The sequence below is a fragment of the Hyperoodon ampullatus genome (genome assembly GCF_949752795.1).
Source record: "Hyperoodon ampullatus genome assembly, chromosome: 7".
NCBI lineage: Eukaryota > Metazoa > Chordata > Mammalia > Artiodactyla > Ziphiidae > Hyperoodon > Hyperoodon ampullatus.
The window spans coordinates 98676167-98701101 of NC_136920.1; the positions used below are offsets into that span (position 1 = coordinate 98676167).

A 24935-nucleotide genomic window follows, 5' to 3' on the forward strand; every position below is an offset into this window, starting at 1 on the left:
TTTGCCTTACTTTTCATTTTGCTTCTTCCCTCAAGGAGAAGTGACTACTAGAAATATTTTTGTTAGTAAGGAATGGTTTGGGAATTTTTCTCAAGGAATATGTATACATACTGCATAAGGGAAAAGACTTACACTCTTATTTTATTGAAAAGCGTAAAAAAAGCTACTTCACTTGCTCCTGCTAAATTAATGAAAGTGAATTCGAGAAACTACATGTATTATCACTAATAAAGCGAAAGCCATGTGGTGGTACCACTTTAGCTATTTATTCCATTTCGTTTGGGGAGGAGGAAGAATCCTTTCATCTTTCTAATAGAGTAAAGATTGTTTTTAACTGTTTCTGAGGGAAAAAACAATCCATTTCACATGGAACAACAGGTCAACGTCGTGACGGGGAGCGCTCAGGTTTTTATTGGTCCCCAACAAAAAACAGCATTGAGCTCCCTCTGCTGTCCCCACGCTACGATTTTTCCCCCTCTCAGAGTTTTGCTAACTAGCATATTCATACAAGGACCTCAGAGCATTTTCACAAAGCTTCCCCCAAGTTTCTGGAAAGAATTCTCCCCATGACAGCTAAGCACTGATCTCTGAGAGAACAGAGAGCCAGAGGGAGCCTGGCTGCAGTGGGCTCTCTTCCCACGTGAGCCCTCCCTATTTTGTGTGTCCTTCTCCAGGGGCAAGGATTTGCTTCTCTCTCTACTCACCGTTTGGAGTTGTAAAGATGGCCTTTAGGAAGGAGGAGATGGTCTTGCTTCTGCTTTGATTTTCCTTGGGTGGTTTGAGGTTATTTGGTTTTAAGTACTTCCAGCTTTACCAGAGCAGTCTTCTTCTGCTTTGAACACTGCAAAAGATTCAGCTCTTTCTTTGTGTAAACTGTTTGAATTAGGCCCCAGGTAGCAAATTGCCTTCCTTCCAAAACAATCCAGTGGCAAAAAAAATAAATTCTCTCAGGCCTCTTGCCACTTACAGTACCAGCCACATTAACTACATTTACAGACTACGGCTTGCTAACCTCTATTTTGTCTCTATATTTTTTTCCCCTGAAGAAGGTACTGTGTTCAGTCAGATGTGCCACAGGGACAGTAAATTGTATGTTTCCTTCGGGACATTGATGCCAGAGAGGGTATTTGCTTGTTCCTCTCAAATCGTCCCGGGTCCACGGTTGTCTGAGCAAAGCACGGGTTACTTGACTGCTAGCCCTTCTAGCATATCACCTATTTATTTTCTCAAGAAATTGCATACAATAAAAATGGTAATTTCACTTGCTGTTAAATGTTGTGAATGTTCTCAGCATTTACCCCCATTGATGGTTTCAGCTGTCAAGCAGCGGGACAGTAGGTCTGATTGCCAGGCAGAGCCGTTCGCCATTGCCTGCGAGGAGGACGGATGCAGGGCTCATTTTTAAATAATTTACTGGGTTGTGATAACAAACCCATGTGTCATTAAAGAAAAACTGTGACTTCACATCCCATTGGAAAACCGGAATGCTACTTGACAGGGCTGTCTTGAGTGCCCATTCATATGAAGCACAGGTCTTTGGTTCTGATGCTGCTCCTAGAGGTAGTTCAGGAAATGAAAGGAAGCTGCTTCTGTGCCCGAATCTCTGTGGCCCTGCCTTGGAAATGGCAGCTTTCAGGCCCAGCCCAAGATGTGGCCTCCATTTCATAGGGGCTGCCTTGAAGGATTATAAATTCAGTGAGTTTGAAAAAGACTCTGTGTGTGTGCAATTTGGGCCCTGGAGCATCTTGTGAAATTTGCTTTTTCCTGATGGATACAAATGTGGTCTTTAAATCGCGAAAATAAACTCCCCTCTGATGAGCAAGTGCCATAGGACCCAAGGAGTTCACGTGGAGGTGCTGTCACTCCACAGCCATTGATCTGGGACCCTGTCCCTCGAGCTGGGGGCCTGCAGGTGCACACACAAGGGAAGGGGAGCAGTGTGAGGGCCTTGGAGAGCCAGGGAAGACAGGCATTTTGCCAAGGAACACATAGATAAGGTAGCCTGGGGCCTTGGAAGGTGCGGTGGGGTCTTGGGTTGGCGGAGGGTGTGTTATGGGTAGGGGGTAAGGGGACAGGAAGTCATTACCTCTTTCCAGAATGAGAAGAGGTAATTTTTTTTCAAACAGCAGAGGCCAAAGAAAGCACTATTCAGCTGTAAAAGTCCATTCCTTTCTGCGAAACTCGAAATCCACTTAAATATCACAACTTTCTATGCCACTATCTCGGCATGTTAGTAACCATGAGATTAATGCATGTATCACTAGCCCAGGATTTGATTTTTTTTACCCTTATTAATGAGATGATTAACAATGGGTGAGCTCTGTCCTGTCTGAATTGGTGTGAAAGCACACAGCAGGGCATAAAAATAGGGCACGTTGGTTTATTTGCTGATTTGTTGAAGATGAATTGGAAATAATGAGACTCCTGCTTCTGGTCTGTTGAAAGTTTTTCAACACCTGATAATATTTTTTTTTAAATTATATTCCAAACAGATTTGTGAAGCCTTCACAGCTATAATTCTCTGAACTTAAAATAGGTCCTCTTTAATTGTGTCATCCTGCATGGGATTCATTTACTGTGTGGGTGAGAGGTTTGATGCAGACATCTTGGTGGGAAATCATAATGCAACCTGTCTCTCTCCCATTCCCTCTGCAGGCCTGTGATGGTAACTTGGGTGAGAGTCGATGATGAAATGCCTCAACACGCCGTACTGTCGGGGCCCAACCTGTTCATCAATAACCTAAACAAAACAGATAATGGTACATACCGCTGTGAGGCTTCAAACATAGTGGGGAAAGCTCATTCGGATTATATGCTGTATGTATACGGTACGTGAGAAGATGAAGCCCTCTTCCATTTGACTCATTTATTATGTAGCTGCTGCTTATGATTCACTCCTAGAGCTTTTGGTCAAGTTGAAAACCAAAAAAAACAGTTTGTTTCCTTCAAGAATTAAAGAAGCCTGGTCCAAGGTGGACCCCAGTGCTACCACTAGGCGGACAGCGACTTTTCTTCTCCCCTTCTGATCCTGGGGGCTTCCCTCTAGATCACAGGCTCTGGTCATGCTGAGTAGGAAAGCTTTGTCCTCAGGCGCACACTATGGAGATTATGTTAGAAATAATGACTGCGAAATTCAACCTCACCAATTAATGGCTTTTCAGCTCAGAAAGTCTATTCCCAGTGGTATTTTCCGATGATACCTGGGCTAGCCTTTCTCCTGCTTTGATGAGCAGAACTATCCTATTTTCAGCATGAAGCTATTACATTCCATACGTCGCAAGCCAGTAAATACTTGGAAAAAAAATAGAAGGTCCTTGGTAGCTCTGTTAACCACCTATAGCTACTGCTTTAGACAGAAGTGCTTTTTTTTTTTTAATTTGTCTGTTTTCTTAATATCTTTTTGCAGGATTATTAAAGCATATGATCATGAATTTCACTTTCTAGTCAACAAATATTTATTGTGCACCTACTTGTACTAGCCATTTTAAACTTATTTCCCATTTATAGCTCATGGTCAATTTTATTTCCCATTTATAGCTCATGGTCAATTTTGTGTCTGGTGAATATTCTCTGTTTAGTTGAGGAGTGCACTGCCTGTCTCGTCTTATGATGACGAATTGAGTCTCTTCTGTCCAGTTGACTCTCTCGGTTACTTTTACACCAGGAAAAATAGTCATGAGCTGACATGACACAGAATGAGTAACCATAGGCATGACAATTTCAGTATCTTGTAAATATATGAACATGTGTGTGCTTTTCTCTCTTCATGTGAGCCATGTAAATAATCCAAGTGTAAGTGTATGTGAATATACACATATACACACGTAAATCTACATATGGGATATTTACACCATAACGTCTTAGAACCTGGCCACTTTCCTTATGAAGAAAATAGGAGTAGCAGTCTCTTTGATGAAATAGAAGCATGCTTTCCCTCATATCTACATGGATATTAAAATATAATCTTTAGCCTGTACCTGAGTTTTGTTTTCCTTAGCATAACGCAAAGTTAAAGGCTCACATCTAATCACTTTATGTATAGACTTCTGAGGTGTGATTTCTTTGCACACTACCCATGTTGTCTGTGGTCTACACATAATAGCATTAATTCTCCCCGGTAGTTAAGGAGATCAGAGTGAAGGGCATGGCTCTCCGTGTAGGTGCAAGGCGGCACCGAGTACCCCGTTTCCAGTCATCCCCCTTTTGCTTCTACATCCCTCCCATGATCAACATCAGGGTTTGAGCCTCATGCGAGGCCCCAGCCTTGCTGTTATCCAGGTTTACAGACGACTTTCATTCAGCTCTTTTTAAAATCGGCAGATTATGAAAAGCAGAGACAAATTTCCACCAGTGTATTATGTGTTCCTTGATTCAGAAGACTCAGTTATCTGGAAAAACAATTTTGATTTATTGTACCCACTGTTCCGACATCTCAGGATGAGAAGCGTTTTGTGGATTTGATAGACAGATAGATTCGAATAATTTTGGATCCTAGCTCTGGCTAGCATTCATGGAGGGCTTGCTCACTTCGCTCCATGTGCTAGGGTGACAGTTTTACATGCATGATCACCTCTGATCTCCACGATAACATGACGAGGTAAGCGCCATCATCATCCCATTTTACAGATGATAAAAGGAAGCTTAGAAAGGTGACATAGGTTGCCCAAGTTCACACGGTTACTAAATATGTTCCAGAGCCACGATAACTTTGACTCCAAAGTCTACAGTAAAATGTGTGTCTTTCTTTGTAGTTTCTCTTACTCTCTCTGCTTCCCGGTAGAACAGTTCCCTCCAATGCAAGATTGTCGTTTGGGAATGAACTCGCTGGGCCAGAATGCATTATTTGAAAGCCAGGAAACAGAGACCTGCCCATGTAGGCAAGCACATCTACATCCACCTATCTCCCCGACCCAAGATGGTGCACTTCGCCTGGTCTAGGAATTTGCTAGATACACAATATGCTACCTCCCTTCTGTAACCTGTACTAGCAGTAATGCCTGGGGTGACAGGCTAGAATACTCACCTGAGGTGTTGCTTGTCTAGTAATAAAATATTCTAGCAGTTTGAGAAGATGGTGAGTAGGTTTTCTTTTCAAAGCCAATTTATTGTCCTACTACAGTAGCTTTCAAAGTTCTTTATGAACTCAGAGTTAACATGCTTTTAAAATGTTTAATTCTCTAGAAGTAACTTCTATACTTGGCGAATCTATCTGGTTAGCGCCTGAGCCCCAGTTGGTTTTGTTCTTTTAGCGTCTATGTGTCAAACACAGCTTATTAGCTCCAACTCTGTATTTTCTTAAATAGTGACCTCACATTGCTCTTCTCGCTAGAAAAGATCTAGGCATTACACCTGGTAACGGAATCTAATTCATTTAGGTCACTTGAGCCACATGTGAAGGACAAGTTACCCCAGTAGTGATGCAAATAATTGAAAGTGTGTGATTTTCACAAAATGAAAGGAACTAGTGACCTTTTTTCTGAAGTCTCTGCCCTCGTTAGTTTCTGTTCCACTCCTGTTGGTAATCGTAATTTCAAATCACCTTCAGGTGCACTTTGATTGTATTGTGGACATCGTACATTGTGTGCCAATACTTTTTGAAATAGAGACAGAAATAGCATTGTAGCATACCAGCTACAGATGTTCCTTTTCAGTGATAAATACTGTCATTGAATCAGAACAGAGAAGGCACATCTCTGGGTACAGCTGAATTGGGGCGTGGAGAGAGCAGGTTGTCTTCAGGGACCGGTGCCCCTCGCTCACCTGCGTCCCTACCTGCACCTGTACCTGCACCTGCCGCAGGATGTAGGTGCATCCAGTGGTCTCCCAGGTCACAAAATGCTTCCCCACCTGTGGCCTCCATAAGAAAGTACTCCAAAAAGCAAGACTGAACGTGTACTGCCCGTTCTTCTTCTAACAAGATAGTTTGAAATTATGAATCATTTCTACTTCTTGGAAGAGACAGAGATTTTTTTTTAATGGATTCTTTTTTTGCACTCATGTGTGAGGCTGCTTTCAATAGTCGTTTAAACTGCTGGCATCCCCAACTTCAATGAACAGAGTCTCCCCTAAAACAGACAGGTTTGCTCTTGATTCTTCCCTCTCAAACTCATACATTTGTGTACGTGTGAGAGAAGTTTGTGAGGAAATTTAAAACTGATTATTGATCAACGGTAGGAATCTTTTAAGCAGACCTCATAACCAAACGTCAAGATAATGTTTTCGTAAACTTCCAGGAAGTTCCGCCAAACCCAATAAAGACACAGTATATAATTAAAGTTTGGATGTATTAATTAGACAGTCTGAGAGCTCACTTGGAGATAAAAGGACACCAGATGTGTCAGGGAGAAAAAGTTGATGGGCGTTAGATAAAATTTAAAATCAAAAGCCTTCAAATCATCTTACGCTCTATTATAGCAGAATGATTGCTTAGGTCAAAGTCTTGCTGACAATTTAACACATTCAGTTTGATCAGTTGGGCTGAGAATTTCTTTTTCTCTTTCATATTTGCCTTCTTTTTTCCCCCAAATAATTTTGGAGATGATAGACGAATATCAGACACCTGACAGAGGATTCCCTATCGGATTCCTGGCTTGGAGGGTTAAGCCTTGTTTATATTTCATTCTCTTGTTTACAAGATGGAAACGTTCTTCAGTTTTATCATTGTCGCCCACGTAGGTCAGGCTTGAGCAAAGGCGATGAACTGATTAATATTTATAAGTTGTAAAATTTATTGACTTTTAGAAAATAAAATCTCAGTAAAATCTCACATGCCTGGAACTTGATATTTAGTGGTGACATTCTCTCTTCTGTGTATTTATTACAAGTATAAAAGTAGTTTTACTTCCTGCTGGGATGTATTGATGGAAAATAATGAAGTTAACAGTCAGAGAGCAAGAGGCAGGCGCACACTTTCCCTTGGCCGATAGGAGCCCTTTAGATAGATCAGCGCCATCTCCTCCTTTCTCCCACCAGTGAAAGCATAAAACGAAATACAACCGTCAGACCCTCTCAGGGGCTGAGTTGGTGTAACCTCACCCTTTGAAATCGGATGGGGGTGGGGAGGGTGTGTCATATGTTGTGATTTTTCCTCCCTTCTCTACTTCTCATCTCCTCATCCCTAGTTCACTTCACTGATACAAATCTCTTTTCTTTTTTTTTAATTTTTGAAATTTATTTTATTTATTTATTTATTTATTTATTTATGGCTATGTTGGGTCTTCGTTGCTATGCGTGGGCTTTCTCTAGTTGCGGCGAGCGGGGACTACTCTTCGTCGTGGCGCGCGGGCTTCTCATTGCGGTGGCTTCTCGTTGCAGAGCACGGGCTGTAGGTGTGCGGGCTCAGTAGTTGCAGCGCGTGGGCTCAATAGTTGTGGCTCACGGGCTCTAGAGCGCAGGCTCAGTAGTTGGGGCACACGGGCTTAGTTGCTTCGCGGCATGTGGGATCTTCCCGGACCGGGGCTCGAACCCGTGTCCCCTGCATTGGCAGGCAGACTCTTAACCACTGTGCCACCAGGGAAGCCCCCAAGTCTCTTTTCTTCTTTTCTTCTTTTCTTCTTTTCTTAGCTCTTCCGAATAAGGCCTTGGGATATGATTATAAGACATAAATCTTTGCAGGGCTGGGGCCGGCGGGGGGAGGGAGTCTTTGGATTTTAAAGGGAGAAGTCATCAAACAACATGTCAGTGTCTTCACGCCTTTGTTGTGTCGTTACTGATCACTGCTGTGCTCAGCATTGTGGGTTTGATTCTCCTTTTTTTCTTTATCCAGATCCCCCCACAACTATCCCTCCTCTCACAACAACCACCACCACCACCACCACCACCACCACCACCACCATCCTTACCATCATCGCAGGTATGGTACCTTCATTGCCATTGCAGATGTCCTGAATGTACACTGTCTTTCTGGTATGTATAACAAGAAGCCTAAAAGGTCCCTTTAACTCCTTGGAATGGAATTATTCCTTTATTTGGGAACTTGAAAGACATTAGATACTGTGTTCTCAAGTCGACTCTTAAGGGCCTCAGAAAAGTCTTTAACATCCAAGCATTTAACAGTAGATCAGATATTTTGCAGAATTCTTTTTTAAGCATCACCATGCAAAGCAAAATGCTAGGGGGGAAAAGGGCAGCCTGGCTCTTAGAGAACACGCGGATAGCTTGTGCTGAGCCACGGTTGACGAAACGGTAAGTATCCCGGCTTTGGATCTTCTTCTTGCCTTAATTTCATCTTAATCCACGTGAAGGAAAATACACACCCTTTAACATGTCCACGTGGGCCATGTTCCTAAATGCATCATCCTTCCTGCCCCAGAGAGTACCCACTGACCGTGCGTCACCTGGGGAGTCACCGTCTGTTCCACTCTGGGCACTCGAGTACCCCTTCCTGCCCTCCGCTAAACACTGGAGGAGCCACTGCGGTTGTCACTCTGTGGTTTAGCTCTTTGGACTGTCTGAAACTCCTATTCAAAGTGAGTTTCGCGGTCTCCTTTTTCTGACCGTCACTGAGGGAGGAGGTTGTGTCCTCTAGCCCCTTCCTGGTCGGTCCCCAGCGGCTCTCAGCGCTTGATGTCGCTTGTCCGGGAGACTTGTTGGAGTTTACTCTGCCGACCAGGGTGGGAAAGGTTATGGCCGCACCATGTCGACTAGACGTGCAAGATTTCCTTAGGTAAGGCCATCCTTTACATTGACTTTCTGGAGACATTTTCAGTTTTCACAGGAGTTGGTGTGATAGACATGAAAATTCTAAGTGTTCAGTGAAAGAAGAGGCCTCATCGGTTTATGAAATATAACAATAGATTGTCTAACTTCAGTTTTCTTCACCTTTCTAACCATTACAGTGGAACAAAGAACTTTTAAATAAGCCCCTAGTGAGCATGGTTCCGAATGATGTTTGCGAAAACATCCGTGCCTGCACTTAATTGAAAAGCTTCTGAAAATCCATCAGTTGGTTTTTGTGTCTCACCCTAAACTCAGCTCCATCCAGGCTGCTTCCTAAATTCTTGTCTGTGTGTATTTCCCTTTTAGCTTTTTGTTAGTTTCTTCTGCTTCTTAAGTAAACTCAGTTTGTTAGCAGGGCGGAGAGATTCCTCCCACTTTCTGCATCCTTAATAAGCGCAACAAAGATGCCCCGCCCTGACTGATTTCCAGAGCAACCATGCTAACAACTTTCCTTGCTGTGAACCATGTGTTTACCTTTCATGATTTCTTACCTCTCTTATCCGGGTAGTAAACCAATGAAGCTTGAGCTGCTGTTACCAGGTTTTCATAGTGTCCTAGGAACGGCCCTTTGGATGTCAGTGTAAATGACATTGCCCCTTTCACCACTGCCCTGCATGTGTGAACCCATTAAGAAAGCCCTTCTGTGGTCTGTTTTGTATTTGCAGAAGTTGTCCGGCTGTGAGCCAGCCTTGATGACCTCTCCTTGTAGAAGGTTCCGTCTAGGTAGCTAGTCAGGTTTACGTTTTAAGGCGGTCAAGGCCTTCACTCATTCGGCATAAATACCACATTTCTCTTTAATGTGGAACAGCCCTTTTCACTTGTGGCTGGCCTCTCACTAGCTTAGGCTTTTTTAAAAAAAAGACCTTTCTTAACACTCCCTGAACTTCTCCCCCCTCACCATCAATCTCAGCGACTCAGCAGAGGCACTTCAGTTCACAGCTCCTAAGCCTTGACTCCAGACTAAAGTTAATCTCACATCTTCAAACAGCTACAACTCACATCTTCAAACAGCTACAACTCACTGTTATCACAGTTACAACCACAGAGACTCCATTTAAGAGGAAATTTTAAAAACAAACAATGCTATATTTCTGTCCACATCACAGATACCTTTATAGGGACTTGTCTTCTCCTCTTCCTCTCCTCCTGGCCTCTTTGCTCAAGGTAATATAAAATGATCTCATAGGTGCACTTTGGCCTCTTGATGTTAGCAGCTGAACCCGCTCTACACAGAAAATGTATTTGTGGTGATGAATGCCCTGATGCTCACTGGCACACCCAAGAGTCGTTACACTAAAATTGCCACTAAAACAACATTGTAGAATCCACTGCCTTAATGGATGTGATCTTACAGGCTTGCTGTGTCTTAACAAGCAGTCTTATATATATTTATCTTGCCCAGAAAGTGTACTTGTGAAATTTAACATTTGCTCCTTTCTTCAAACAGATTAAAGGTTATGGAGCTGAATGATTCCATGTCCCATTTTAAAGGTCCAGGCTATCCCCTAGATTTAGATTGGTTCCTAAGAAATCTTCCAGACTGAATCCTGACAAATGGAGAGCTAAATTAATCTCCACTCGTCTTCTCTCTTGTACTGTTTGGTACATTACAGCCACCATTAGCCTTAAAAACGTCAACAGCTAAATCTAGTGATACTAACATAAAGCCTCAGCTTAAATAAAAAAAAGAGGAAGAGGAAGCCCACGGGCATCTATTTCTTTTCTCCCAGGCAAATGCAGTGACTGAAACCCATTCCCTAGGTCAGCGTTTCATTACAAGAAAAACGTACAAATTGTCTTTAAATGCCATCGAAAAATGTTTTTAAACTCAAAAGGTCATAGTTGATTTCTGATGTCTCTGAAAGGAAGTGTTCCAGTGTTATCTTTTATCTTCCATAACCAGAAAAATTGAATTGTTCTCTCTGTTAGGGAGGCAGGCCTTCGTGAGTTCCCAGTCGCCTGACTCCCTCAAAATATGTTAAATCTTCATCGTGGAGGCCCTTGAAAAAGAGGAGTTGTAAGCCCAACCTGACCCGATGCTGCCCACCCAGAATCACAGGTGGGTGGGAGGAGCAGGGTGCCTCTGCCTCCCATCCGTCCTGCATGGGGAAGCTCTCCTGACTTACCTGTGAAGGCCACGTCTAAAGGTAGATTCACCTGCGGAAGATTTTTGCAGGCTCTAGAGTACTGAAAGGAGTATTTGATGTCAATTTGCCATATCACCATTGTTATGGTTTTATAACTATTCAGCCACTAGTGTCATTAGAATCGCTTTCCAAATAAGAAACCATCTGAGGGATAAAATTGGGATGGGAGCCACGCAGAGCCTCCTGTGATTTCCCATAAGATTCTTTGGTGTCTCTGTTCTCTTTCATGTACATTAATCTTCTGACCATATATTTCTGTTTTGACTATTGCTACTGGCAGACCCCCACTCCCTTTTTTTTTTAATATCAAGTTGTCCATGTAGTTTCACTCATGAAGATATATGCTATATTATGGGAGAGCAAAATGCCTAATTTAAATTGCACTTTAAATCCATCCCCGGCATCCTCTGTGAAAATACAGAGACAGCCAACCATTACCCAGGGTAAGAGGCCTCCATGCAAATTCCTTTCAAAACCCAGAATCAAAGGAAAATCTACTGCCGTGGGAGGGTGGGGAGGGGGGAGGGCGTTGTTTGTTTTGTTTTGAACTTTCTTTCAAATTAGTTGACTTTGTATATTAGATGTACATAAAAATACCTGTTCTTGTGTTTGGTGATAGCTTTTGCCCTGGTCTGCCAGTTGGATCAATCATCTTAGGAAAATATTCTGTGTTTCCCTCCCTAGTTAATGTGGATATCGTTTTATTTCTGCCTGGTTTTGCCCTGAGTTACATGCTTGATGAGAAGTACCATAGAAAACACTCAGCACTCAGTTTTAAACACCCTTAGCAGCTTAAATATAAAATTCAGGCCAGGAGGAGCTCAACCTGTAGGTCACATTTATACATGTGACTGTCATAAATTAAAAAATTAAAATCACCTTAGAATAAGAAATGAATAGCTACAGGGCCAAATTCTGAAGCACATTTAAGAATCCTTTCATAAGAATGAAGTAGGTCATTTCTAAGTGAGTTTTCCTCTTTTTGAAAGTACATATCCAGTTAAATATTTTGTGTTTCTTGGAAAAGAAAACAGTAAGGTTTTTCTTGTTGGTATCTAATCACTCAGTACCCAATATACCTTGGAGAAAGTGAGTCCCACCCCCAGGCTCACATTATTATTTTGGCATTCATAGCCTCCTATCCTAAGCCTTTTTGTGTGTGTAACGTGGGTCAGGTCACATAAATAAAGAAGGTGAGAACAGCCCTTATCCTTCAGGCGGATGCCAAATTGGGGAAACTCAACAACCAAGCACATGTTTTCAGTTTCCTAAATACAAAGGAAAGAAGTGCACCTATCTTAAGACTGACTCTGTAGCATGACCAGCTATATTACAATAGAGAGCTTTGCTCCACATAGAGCTGTCTGTTCTCCAGGGTCTTAGCGTCATGATTCCTACTCTGTGCTATTGATATCTGCGTGACGTAAGGGGTAATAATGCTTTTAGGCGTTCATTCAGCGCGTATCAAGGACCCATAATATGTACGGCACTGTGCTAGTGCCCACGGAAACAGAAAATTCTTGGAACCCCTTAAAATATAGCTGAGGAAATAGGTTATACCCACTGGAACTCCTTAGCAGGAGATACTGTGCACTTAGGGCTGATTCAGAAGATTGAAGAGACTGCCACAGGAGACGTAGAATTTGGTCTGTGCCATCAAAGAATGGATAGAATGTGGATAAGAAAGGATGGCATTTTGGAAATTAAGCCTGAAGGCCTAACATTACTTCAAGCATCCATCATCAGTGTTTGTGTCTGTTGTGTGTATTTATGTTCGGGATATATATTAAGACATTGTTGCTAGGAAATACACATCTCTCATCCTAGAATGTTTACTAAATTGCCTTTTTTCTAGAGTTGGCATCTACTCCATTAAGGCTGTTTTTCATTCATCATTTCTTGAATACTTATCGAATGTTAGTGATATACATACCAGTATGCCTGGTGACAGGAATATTACTAGGGTATAGTAGACACTCAGGAGCCACCTGTTTTGTAATGAGCTCCCTTTCCAAGTTTTTGCCCCAAAAGTGCGTGGACCATGTTTTTCCATACTGTCTTAAGTGTGTACATTTTTATTTTTTTGATGATGATAAACTTATTACAAACAGCATCATAGCCAACCAGTTTTTGACCCATATTGACTTATGAGGGAATGGAGAAATTACTGATGAAGGTCACCTGATTCTGCATGTTTTTAAAAAAGGAATGAGAGATGGGAAGTCAGTGAGATTTTTTTTTTTCCTAACGCTTCTATCATCATTTCCATACTCTCATGTTCCTTGTTGAAAAAGAATCCAAGAGAGAGGGAATTGACATGTTTTCATACTAAAGATTCACGCACAACCGTGCAAAAGAATAATCTCATAAATACAGGTTTCTTAGGCTTAGAAAGTTGGAGCTATCTCAGTGGTGGGAGATAAAGGACTTGGCAGGCAGGACCCTGCCCTCCGGGAGATGAATATGAACTACTACGTCTAGAGCTGCTCCCCCCTCCCCACCATCACCCTCCTGCATCCCTCTCTTTTCCTCCCCTCACCGGTGCCTCACCCCTCTCCGTCCCTCCTCCCGCCCAGCACTGACACACAACATAGGATAGGAATTGTTTTCCTTGTTAAATGAAACCACGGTACAGGTGGTTATTATTATTATTATTTTGAGAACATCTGGTTTGCAAATGATCTCAGGGGCACAGTAGCACTTGTGAACAATTCTGAAGAAGCTTTTAACAAAATTTGAAATTAACCGAAAAGAAAAAACAACAACCTAGTCCCCTTCCTGCTGTTCCGTGGCACACAATCTCTTCACTCAAAGGGGAGATGACAGGAAGACAGAAGAAAGCTTTCTTATGGGTCTCCTATTCGGGCCTTTTAGCTTCAGTTCCGTTCCTATCCATTTCTCCCATCCCTGAGCAATGGGAGTTTAATTAAAGCTGAACATAGATGGAAAGAAAATTAACCAGGAAACCAGTAGAAAATAAATTTCAAAGTTTAATTTTCCAGCAGGTATGTTTGCTTTCAATAGATTTCAAATATGTCAAAAAGAAAGAAAAAGAGGGAACTATACTTAATATATATTGGCCAGCACAGCACCATCGTGAGAATAAAACCGTCAGGGGAATTCCTTGCCGACCCTAGCGTCTAGCTTTAAAGCAGCTCCATAACACAAACTGAAGGGGGAATTCAATTAAGAAAACCCATTGGCTCCTTATTGACTTTAGTTAAGAAAATAAACCGAGGGAAAGTGTATTAAAATATGTCTGGACTGCTTAGTATGCTTTCATTTAAGCTTATGACAATCAAAATGGCAGAATTTAAATTCTTTACAATTAAGCTCTGCTTTCGAGCAGATTGGGTTCTCCGGGTTATTACCGTATGCATTTTTTAATGTACACCCTACTCACACCTTCCCCCCTTCCCCCAAAACGCAGCCTTGCAGTGAATCTGGGCATTATAAAGCAAGAGTACCATAGAGCAGTTGGAGAAGAAAAGGTATTTAAGGTTGTGAATTTAATTTCGTTCCTGGATTTTCATTTTCATTTATGGCACCCGTTGTGTTTGAGACCACGGACTAATTTATGGATTAGTTTTAAACCCCCAGTCTGTCACACTCAATGAACAATTCTAAGTTGGAGAGAATCCATATGAAAGGATTAGAATGTGCCACAGTGGAGCTTACACATGACTGTTTCAGCTAAACATTGCCCAGCTGCCTCGCATGCGGTTTTCTTGTTGTTGTTGTTTTTGGTTTGGGGTTTTTTTTTTTGCTACTTGGTTAAATGGATGGTGTCTCTAATCTGACACATTGTCTGAGCCTTTTGATTTTGAAAATATCTGATACTGCCACTGTGAAATATAGGTGATGTTTAATTTATTCAAGGTAGGGTCCCATAAACTGTTTGTATGGCTGGGAGACTGAAAGTCGATATTCAGTGAAATGTTCATCTTTCAAATAGCAGTGCAGGCCTGCCCTTGGATACCTTGTTTAATTATACTCATAAAACAGCTAGAGAGTGACTATTAAGACCATACACACTTACTGGGTTTGCAGGAACGTGGGATTGTTTTTTCTTGACCATATAAAATAAATGTACAATAAATTTCTCCCTCATTGTAATTAAAATTAAAATAGAGACAGTAGCTCAAAGAGGCTTTTTTAATTTCATAACCCTACACCACCGTAAGTCCAGCTCAACTTTCTGTGACCTATTTTTCTCCTAGGCCTAGCACAAAGATTATTTTTTAAAGGCAGCCGCAGAATGAAGTTTGAAACAGCCTCTGTTAGGGCAATTAGGCACTCTCATTTTTCAAGTTAATTAGAGCCTACGTTATCTTCTATTGGAAAGTTACTGTTTGCATTTGCCTGTACACTTAGAATGTTATCAAACAATATAGTGACCCCACAAGTTGATTCACAGGGGTGGGCTAGCACATCTCTCCAGTCTCCTGATTAAGATACCTTAATAAATCCTACTTCACAGAGCCGCACTCACTTCAGAGCCAGGGTGTCTGTGGTTTCTGCATGACGTCGTAATGCAATTATGAAGGAGAATTAGATTCTGTCACAGTGCTCTCCTGCGGGGAGCACAAAGTCACGTCTAAAGATTTTTTTTTTTATCATTCTTTACTTGAAATAGCCTCTGTTCACATACCACACCAGATGCTCTTAGAGAAATGGAATCAGCGACTCCCCCGATCCACCCTCAATCTCGGTCTCAACTTTGTAGCCAAGCCTGTGTGTCTGCTGCCGTCTGCCACTCCATTGCTGATCCCTGGTTTTGCCATTCCCAGCTGCAGTAACTGTGTTGTTTGACTTGAACATGTGTTTGCTTTTCACTGTTTTAGAACCGTGTGTTTTCCTTCTCAACATCCCTTTCTCTTCCCTGCTGGGTGCAATTGATGGATTTCCCATCCCCAGAATGGGGAGGCAAGCTGCACTGTGAACCTCCCTTCATTTATTCTCTGGTACCCACAGGGCAGTGTACACCCAGCTTCCCTCAGTTTGATTTCGTCATAAAGCTGACAGGATGTTGTGATGTAGGCAGCCAGTAAACTGGGGAGTCGTCGGCTAATGCTAAGACATTATTTTTGAGGACCCTTAGATTTTACTCCAACCACTTTCTTTCATTTTATACTAATGATTTACCTGGTGAAAATAAAGCATATTAGAAGTGCTGCTACAAAAATAATGAGCCAAAATGTTTATTGTGATTTTTTAAATTAATTTTGGAAAGAAGCCAGTGTCTAGCCATAAAATATATTAACTTTCATATAAGTGTTTCTGTACAAATGTGCATTTGATTTTGCCCCTGCAATTGAAAGCACCTCAAACTAACACTTGACTTGAATGTTTCAAGTAAGGAGATGTGTCAGACGTGTCACGAGCATCTGACATAGAGATGTTTCATCTGAACAATTTTCGGTATTGTTTTTTAACTGCTTTTTTATGCATACAGACTTGTAAGTAAGTATCGTGTTCTGGTGTGGTTTATTTTATGTTTTTCTTAACTTCATCTGTTCTTCAGAAACTCAGCTATATGTTATATTAAGCTGTAGTGGCCTCTCGGACTTCTGGTTAATTCTGGCTCCTTAGAAGGGCTCTGATTTTTTGATGGTCTAGGGTTCTGAGGAAAGGGGAATTGAAGGGGAACACTGGTGTGAATTCACGTGTCATATTTATAAATCAGAAGCACCAGGCTCGTTGGACCAAAAAAAAAAAAAAAAAAGTTACATTTGGCATTCCGGTGCATTTAAACATTGCCTGTGTCAAGTCCAAAAGAGTCTTTTGGTGTCTCCAGAACTCATGAAAATAATTACCAGCTAAATAGCTGCATGATAAAAAAAAAGGACAGATAACTACTTGCAGTGTCAACCCAGAATCCCACTACAGCTCGACATGACCAGCTCAGGTGTGAGTGTCTCCACTCCTTTCTGGCCAGAAAGGGATCATGGAGGGAGACACCTTGAGAAGGTAGAACTGAACATTAAAACCCGGCCAGATGGGTTGACATTGGAATGAAGTTGGCTAGAAGAGGGGTATTAAAACGACTCTGGGAAAGGAATGTTGCCGTGCATTTTGTTAGATATTTATCCCACTTCCCCTCTAGCCAAAAAGAAAAAGAAAATTTCTGGAGCCCCCTGAGGAATTTCCTGTGAAGAGGAGCCAATATAGCAGGCCTGGTTTTGAAGCCTGGTAGAAGGAGAAAACTTGAACGGCATTAGAAATAGAAGAAGAGACAAACCACGGTTTCTTCCATAACAAGTGCATCTGGCAGTGAAAAAACCTCACGTGCCATCTCCTGATTCACCCTGAAGGCAGGACTCCTGGCAGCTCACAACAGTGAATGTGGTTCTGGATCATGAGCAAAGGGACGGCTGGATGCTTTAATTTTTGGAGTGTTGCATGATGAGAAGTGGCATTTGGCAAATTATGTGGACTTGGGTGTTTTCCATGCAAGACTTCTTGCCCTTAGATTGTAACATAGTAAGATCCGCAGAGTGGAGGATGGCTGAGTGGTGAGTATGAGTGCGTGTGTGTGTGTGTGTGTGTATAGAAACTAATCTGAAAACCTTTAACATGTTCATTCCCCTGGCCTCCCAGTTAATTGAACTTTCCTGCTGAACCCTGCTGAAATAACACACTGGATGGAAAACTTGAACCCATATATTCATCTACAGGCATCTGCGCATGAGCCATAAAAGGATCCTAAATGTGCAATTGATTCAGCGACGCCTGATTGGCAGTCATAAAGCCTGAGTGCCTGGGTGGGTTGGGTTAAAACAAAGGCAATGTTTGAATGTATGAATCTGTTGTTCAGCCAGCCTTCCGACTGAGCTTTTCTGTCACAGTCCTGAGCCTTGATGCGTTCAGAGCCATCTACCAGTCACTGAGTTTGCACTGGTGTTTCTCATCACTTTGCATGTTCCCCTGACTATTGACTAGCAAGTAGATGTATCCTGGCAAGACCCCCAGAACCAAAGAATCTACTGTTTTCCTCACTGGCTCGCAGCTTTGAGCTGAAGGCATGTCTTAAAACAGTGCAACTCACTTCAAATGCTTTTGGCTTTTCATTTATTATTGCTTGTCACGCGATGTTCTTTGAAAGCTTGCTCATATATTATCTGTTCCATTTTTTTCCATTTTCCCTTTTTTTGCATGCTGTTCCTCCTGTTTCTTCCCTTCCTCCAATCCTCTGTTCCCGTCTGTAGACACCACGGCGACGACAGAACCAGCAGTCCACGGTTGGTACCACATTACTGTTTATCTACCTTCTCAGCACTGCTGAGCGGCAAGGCAAGCCTGGGAAAAAGAGAAATGAAGTCTTCAAGGGAAACTGTGTTCCGAGTAGACTGACCTCATAAATATACTCTAATTTGTGAGGCTTGAAAGGATGTCGAGTCTTGTCATTTCTGTTGTGAGTTCAGTGTTCAATGGTTGCAATCTGAGGTGAGGCCTCCCTGTCGGCTGGCTAGGCTGCAGGAGTTTTAGCTGCATGTAGCCCTTAATTCTATAATGCCGCCAGACATTGAAATATAAGGGACTCCAAAAAAACCTAATATTTGCCTAAAAATCATAGAATCTGAATTAAAGGCCCAGTTGCTTTCTTAGGCTAGAATCGTAGGTACATTTTGAAGAGGAGTCATTTATGTCACTTAGTAGTCGAGACTGAAGGACAGGTCAGGGCGGAAGATTCCTGTTTAAGCTCATGACGTAGGGATGAGGAAGAACATTGTTCTTCTTTAATTATCATATTTACCTCCACGGCCTCTTGCAGGTTCACCCTTAATCTCCATGTGTGCATAAAAGTTTATGCTACCATTTGGCAGGGAACATCTCCAAACAAGAATGATACCATATGTACATTTCAACGGCATTAACTGGGACTTAAAAAAAATCATTTGTGTGTGGGTACCTTGTAGGCAAAATATTAAAAAAAAAACAAAACTCCTCACGATGTTAGCCAAAAGCTGATAAAAACCGAGTAAATAAAGCTCAGCAGGGGGCATCAGGAAATCCTTTTCCGAATTTCTCCACTGAATTCCTAGGTTGGAATAGGTCCATTCACTTTTCTATATGTCTCCAATCAGAAACTGAGAATCATGCTTCATCTGTATATTACTTTATTACTTAGCTCACATCTCGCCCTGGCGATATTGTGCTTTGGAGAAAGATATGTTAGTTAAAAATGGGCTGAAGTTTAATAACTGAATTCAAGGGAATTATTTGGTAAAGGGCCTACTTATATCGCTTTGCACATTGTGCAGGATTGAAATCTATCAGTTAAACGACAAGAGGTGATCAGCCAACCCTATGGTGTTCATTCAACTTTTAGCACGATTGACCTTAAACAGACCTGCATTTGAGGACTTAACCAGTTAGAAATCTCTGATCAAAACCTATGCTGTGGCTTCCCTGGTGGCGCAGTGGTTGAGAGTCCGCCTGCCGATGCAGGGGACACGGGTTCGTGCCCCGGTCCGGGAAGATCCCACATGCCGCGGAGCGGCTGGGCCCGTGAGCCATGGCCGCTGAGCCTGCGCGTCCGGAGCCTGTGCTCCGCAAGGGGAGAGGCCACATCGGTGAGAGGCCCGCGTACCGAAAAAAAAAAAAAAAAAAAAAAAAAAAAAACCTATGCTGTGTGAGCTGTCCTTGAAGGTCAGGCCTTTATGCTTGGCTGACCACCCCCATATTTGGACTTTCTGATGAGAAATTCTGAGAAAGCAAAACAAACTTGGGTATGGGGCAGTATCCCTCCCCACCCTAACCCACCTCCCCCTGCCCTCCCTGACACTGGCACAAAGGGAAAAGTTCATAAAATTAGTTAAAGGGCCAGATACACCAACAATCATGAGAAATCAATTAGGTAAAAGACTTCCACTTTCCAAGGTAATGCCCCATGGTGCTAACTACATCTCAGACACTGCACTCCATTAAGCTCAGTTACTTGTAGGTTTCATCATTAATTGAGCACTTCCTGACTTTTATCGATTATTCTCAGAGTTTTAAGGCTATTTTAACGTAGTTCAAGAGATTTTTGTTCTATTCTTTTTAAGATGCTTTAAGTTCTGAGCTTTCTATAATTAACTCCAGGGTCAAATGTAATCATAAGATTCCTGAATTCTGTGAGATCTTTGAAGAGATACTGATCATTTATCTCAAGACTCCAGATTTCTGTTTTCTAGGTCCCTTCAGTAACATTTGTGTAGTTATATGACTCTAATAGTTGTAGGTCTTGGAGTTGGGTGGGGTATTCAAGGTAAAAAATATGTCCCCTGAGCTGAAAAATGAGACATTAATTTAGGGGCCAGTCCTGATCTCAGGATACTGGCATTTGAACATGTATTTCTCTATGGAGAAAGAAAGTGAAGGTGATCTCTTTTTCTGGTATAATAAAGAGACACTTGGAATAGGACTCTAGTATTTGTGTGACAGGAAACAGAGATGCCTGTGTACTGTGAGAAACAACCACTGTCTTACTAGTTCAGGGATAGTGTTCAAGCCAGCAATGATGTCTCATTAGGATGTTATTGACCAGCAGTGAATGAGAAGTATACCTACAGCCAAGAAATTTGGGGAGAAAAAAGGGAAGTAAGAATAGTATAATATGTGTGTGTGTGTGTGTGTGTGTGTGTGTGTGTGTGTGTGTGTGTGTGTATATAAAATATATAATCATCATATATAATATATGATTCCTTAGCAGGTAGAGAGAAGTGATAACCCAGGTTGATTCCTATAAAATGCACTTATAAATACATGCTCCAACTTGTCTAAAGCCCTCACAGCATCCTCCCAAAGGGATTTGACCCCTCTTTTTCAACAGCATACTCTCCAGCCCACAGCAAAAAGCTTTAATGAAAGCCAAAGTAATATCTAGAATTTTACTTAACAGGGGGAGAAAGTCTTCCAGGTCAGTTGTCAGGATAGAAAAGGCAATAGAATATGATTGGAGTTACAAAGCGGGGGACCACATTTCCAAGGAGATGAGGATATAGAACTGACTTTATTCAAGTGACTTATGGGTAAAACCCAGCTTCTTCCATATAACAACCACGTGACTTAGATTCATTTGAGAATAATCTTGAGATGCTCATGTTGGAGATCTGGGCCTAGAAAGATGTTGTGGTTTGATAACTTGGCAACTTAAATGACAAGACGTACCGGGTCAGCCAGTTTTGACCATTGTACTGGCCTTAAAAGTTTTCATACTGCATTTCTTTCCATACTTCTCTTTTCTTTTCTAAAAAGGAAAAAAAATAATTTTACAAAACGTTTTCCCTTTGAAGACTCATTAAAATATTTTATTCAAGCTTGTGTTGCTAGAGTATGTATGAAGTATATCAGTTGTTTATTTATGTATGTTGACCTTTTGTCCTTACCAATATCTGATTAGAATAAGCATGTATTGGAAGGTTAGAAGTGCATGGGCATGATTCAAAAGCAAACGGATTTTCTCCAAAAAGAAACCAGACAATAGTCAGCCACAATGTGTCTTTAAGGATATAATAGATAGTACAGTAAAGATAAATGTGAGTGTAAGAGTGGGATTCCTAGACTAAGGTGATGGAAGGGATCTTTGAAGAAAGATCTTGAGCATTTGTGTTTTGGGAGCTCATCCTTAAGGGATCTTTGAAGAAAGATCTTGAGCATTTGTGTTTTTGGAGCTCATCCTTAAGGCCTGGACAGGAAGAATCCTGTGTTATGTGTGCATGTTGAGCAATGCAAAAAACACTCTGCCAAATCCTGGTACCACATGGTCTGAAATTTATGGCAGAAATGCATGAGTGACGTTAAGCACGGATGGTGTACTCGTTCCTATGATTATTGATGTGTGGGTGCGTGTGATGGTTTTTATTTGTTTGTTCCAATGTGGGGCGCTTCTCTGTAAGTGTCTTGTGCCTTGTTCTTTTTCTGCCCTGTGTGTCCCCTCTCCCTTCCCCCACCCACCTCCCTCCTGTGAGGTTTTGGGTGACAGCATGCCCATGGTCTGGAATAGTGCTTGTGCTTTTGCTGCACTGTAGTCAGCTGGCTTCCTCTGGGTTTGGGGTTCTCTCTCTCTCTTTCTCTTTCTCTCTCTCTCTCTCTCTCTCTCTCTGTCTGTCTTTCTCTTTCTCTGTCTCTCCCCCGCTCCGACCCACCGCTATTTCATTATTTTCAAGTCTACCTGTCCTTTTGCTTTCTACCTCTTGGTACATTAGAAGCTGATGATCTCATGAATTTATAATCCCAAATGAGTTATTAACTAGTTTTTAATTTAGTATGCAATTGTAGTGAGACAAACTGGGAACCCCTCTGACATAATTTTTCACTTTCAGTTTTGGTTTCAAAATGTTTGGCCTGTGCTAGATACATGCTTATCCCCTAGACCTCTGCCCTTAGGCAACTACCCCATGGGTAGTTACTTACTTTATAAGTCGTGCAAGCCGTGATGGAATTCTAAAAGCACGTGAAATTTCTTATCTTTCTATTCAATTGTGGGGAAATTCTGAAGCCCATTTTAAAGAAAAATAGCCAGCAGTGCGCATTATTACAACCTCTATGTCCACCATCTGTGTATGCACCCCTCTGCACATCTCTCTGTATGAGTACACAACAATGGCATTCGAAGGCTGTCATTCAGTCAAGGGACTCTGCAGACATTGTATGTTCTACTCAAGAACAAAGCTAAAGAGGTTTACGAATGGCTGCAGGACCTGAAGATTGTGTTTCAGCCTTGATATGCAGTTTGGAAACAATGTGCTACTGTTTAACGGCGTGAACCAAATTTCTGCTAATGGGACGAAGGGAAAAACTCTCCACAAAAGCTGACAAAGCAGGAAGAACAGGATGACTGACTGAGCATTTAGATTAAAACTGCCGGGGCATCTGAACTCTTATGGCTGGTGATGGAAGTAACAGATTCCATAATATGGCCAAGTGATCAGACATATGCTGCTTAGGTAAGAGAGTGACCATCGCCTATTTTTTCATAATGGGAATGATACTAGGGCCAGTGGGAAGTTTTTGTTTCCTAGAGGTTTTATTTGATCATTCTGTTTTAAAATTTTCAGGAAAAAAAAAAAGGAAACCCTGATGAATTGAGCCCCAAGCATTTAGATTTTACTTGACCTTGACCTTGAATTTAACTAACTCTAGGATTTCTGGCTGTTTCTAATTTTTGAGGTTTTCCTTAACCTGGTTTAAAATTGCTATGCCATACATACCATTTTTAGAAGCCAGCGATTTCTGCTGGAAAGGAGAAGTAATAATACCAACGGCAGAAGCACTGTCTGAGGAGGCTTAGGGCACACGCAGCACGTGATTGATAGCATGACAAAGGAGGAAAAATCACGTCTGCGGAAGAGACGATTCTCATGCGTGTATTAAATTATCATGTTTGCACCTTAGGATTTTATTAATTGCTCAAAAGAAAATCCCATATGGACCAAAAGTAAACTTTCATTTGTTTAACAAAGTTTAAAGAAACATGTTGAATACATTTTAATTGAAGTGACCAGGAAGGGCTTGAGCGGATGATATGAAAAGTTCAAGAGAAAAACCCAGAAGTAATTTCCCACTTATTGTTAAATGGTGGAGTTTCCTTCTGAAGACTATTCTCTGCCTCACAAGATGCATCTTTGTCTTTTTCTTTGAGAAAAATGAGGGCTGTATAATTTTTATCACGAAAGAAAACTACCTAAGTCAAAGCAATTTGGGGAGGTAAATTTTGCTTGTACACTCAGTGCTTCAGTAAACTCTTCCTAATTATATTTATTTTGAAATTATCCAACTATGGCGGAGCACTACAGATTCATAAAATACAATAGTAGTGCAAAAACAAATTTAACGCCACTAACCTAGATGGCTTCCCACTTTCAGATATAATCTGAGCTGTAGATTCCAGATGATTTGGTATATTTTAAAGCTTATGCCATTAACAATGACAATCTCATCTTTAATGAGGTGTGTATAAACTGTCTGTCGCTTTTTAATGGGAAACTTTGCATATCAATGATATTTCATAAACATATTTGTCTTTATTTTTTTTAATTAGCTTTCTAATGCCTTCCCCAGGGAAACAAGCCTTCAGTAGTAAAGCTGCCTACTTGAAACATCCTCGTTTATTATGGTTCAGTGGGTGCCAAGCATGTATGTAGCATGCTTTGATATTCATTGGGCCACGTAGAAGTGAGGGATTAGCCTCCTGAGAACTGCAAATTCATAATTAACTACAGAGGAGAACTTTATGTTGCCCATTTATAACAATTATTCAAATAATTGTATTCATCAGTCTTTATACAATGAATAAAGCCAATTAGAAATAGGAACACTTTCAACCAATCAGATTTCAGAGCCAATGGATAACATCCCTGCTCAGTTGCCTCTATAATTTATTGCATTACTCATTGCTTTCCCATAGTTGCCTAAATCCATAGTTTGGGAACATCCATGGACTTCAAATCATCCCATTTTTAATTGGCACGTGCCATTGAATATTGGCAAGGGTCATGATGGAAATTTTTCAAGAGCTGGTATGATGCTTTCTTTCACAGCACCAACCTAGCTATCAATATTCATTTGGCTTCTTTATAAAACAACTTAACAAAATCCAAGCTTTTACTGTCCATTTCTACATGAAGTGTTTCCGTTGATTTCAGAGCTTCTGAATAGTGAGGTCAGTTTGACATTGCTTGTTTCCAGAGCGTTTGTTTTAGTTGGTAGTTCACTAAGCATTACTCCCAAATCATTAATTCAGCAAATACTTACTGAGCTTATATTTTGCGCTTGGCTATAAGAGAAGGAAAAGATGAACAGAGAAACAAGGCATGCCCCTCCTGCCTGTTTAATAGGTCCGCAAGGGTCTTCAAAAGTGACAAATCTCATCAGAGAAGGATTAGCCAATTGTTGTGCAAATGAGAAGACCTGGAGGTCTGCACAAACCAGACACAACTTTGTGGTGTTTTCAACTTCATTAAAGGAGCAGCCTGCAAATAAATACAGGAAGAGGAAAGGGAGGCCATCTCCTAACTGAGCCCCCCATGGTTTATCTGCTTTCCCCTTCACCTCTTTTCCTTCCAGGCAGAGCTAGCGGAGAGC

The 24935-nt window shown here is 41.5% G+C and overlaps 1 protein-coding gene across 6 annotated transcripts in view; it reads left to right on the forward strand.

Moving 5' to 3' along the window:
* Positions 1 to 24935, forward strand: part of CADM1 (cell adhesion molecule 1) — a gene marked incomplete at its 5' end in the record, with an annotated part of 326602 nt that overhangs the window by 286225 nt on the left and 15442 nt on the right. For 2 of the 6 annotated variants that reach the window (XM_079707474.1, XM_079707476.1), the window contains 3 exons: positions 2656 to 2828; positions 7766 to 7852; positions 18074 to 18106. In XM_079707474.1, the coding sequence (XP_079563600.1) occupies positions 2656 to 2828; positions 7766 to 7852; positions 18074 to 18106 (293 nt within the window). The remainder of the gene's footprint in view (positions 1 to 2655; positions 2829 to 7765; positions 7853 to 18073; positions 18107 to 24935) is intronic. The other 4 variants (XM_079707477.1, XM_079707478.1, XM_079707475.1 and 1 more) reach the window with 3 other exon arrangements.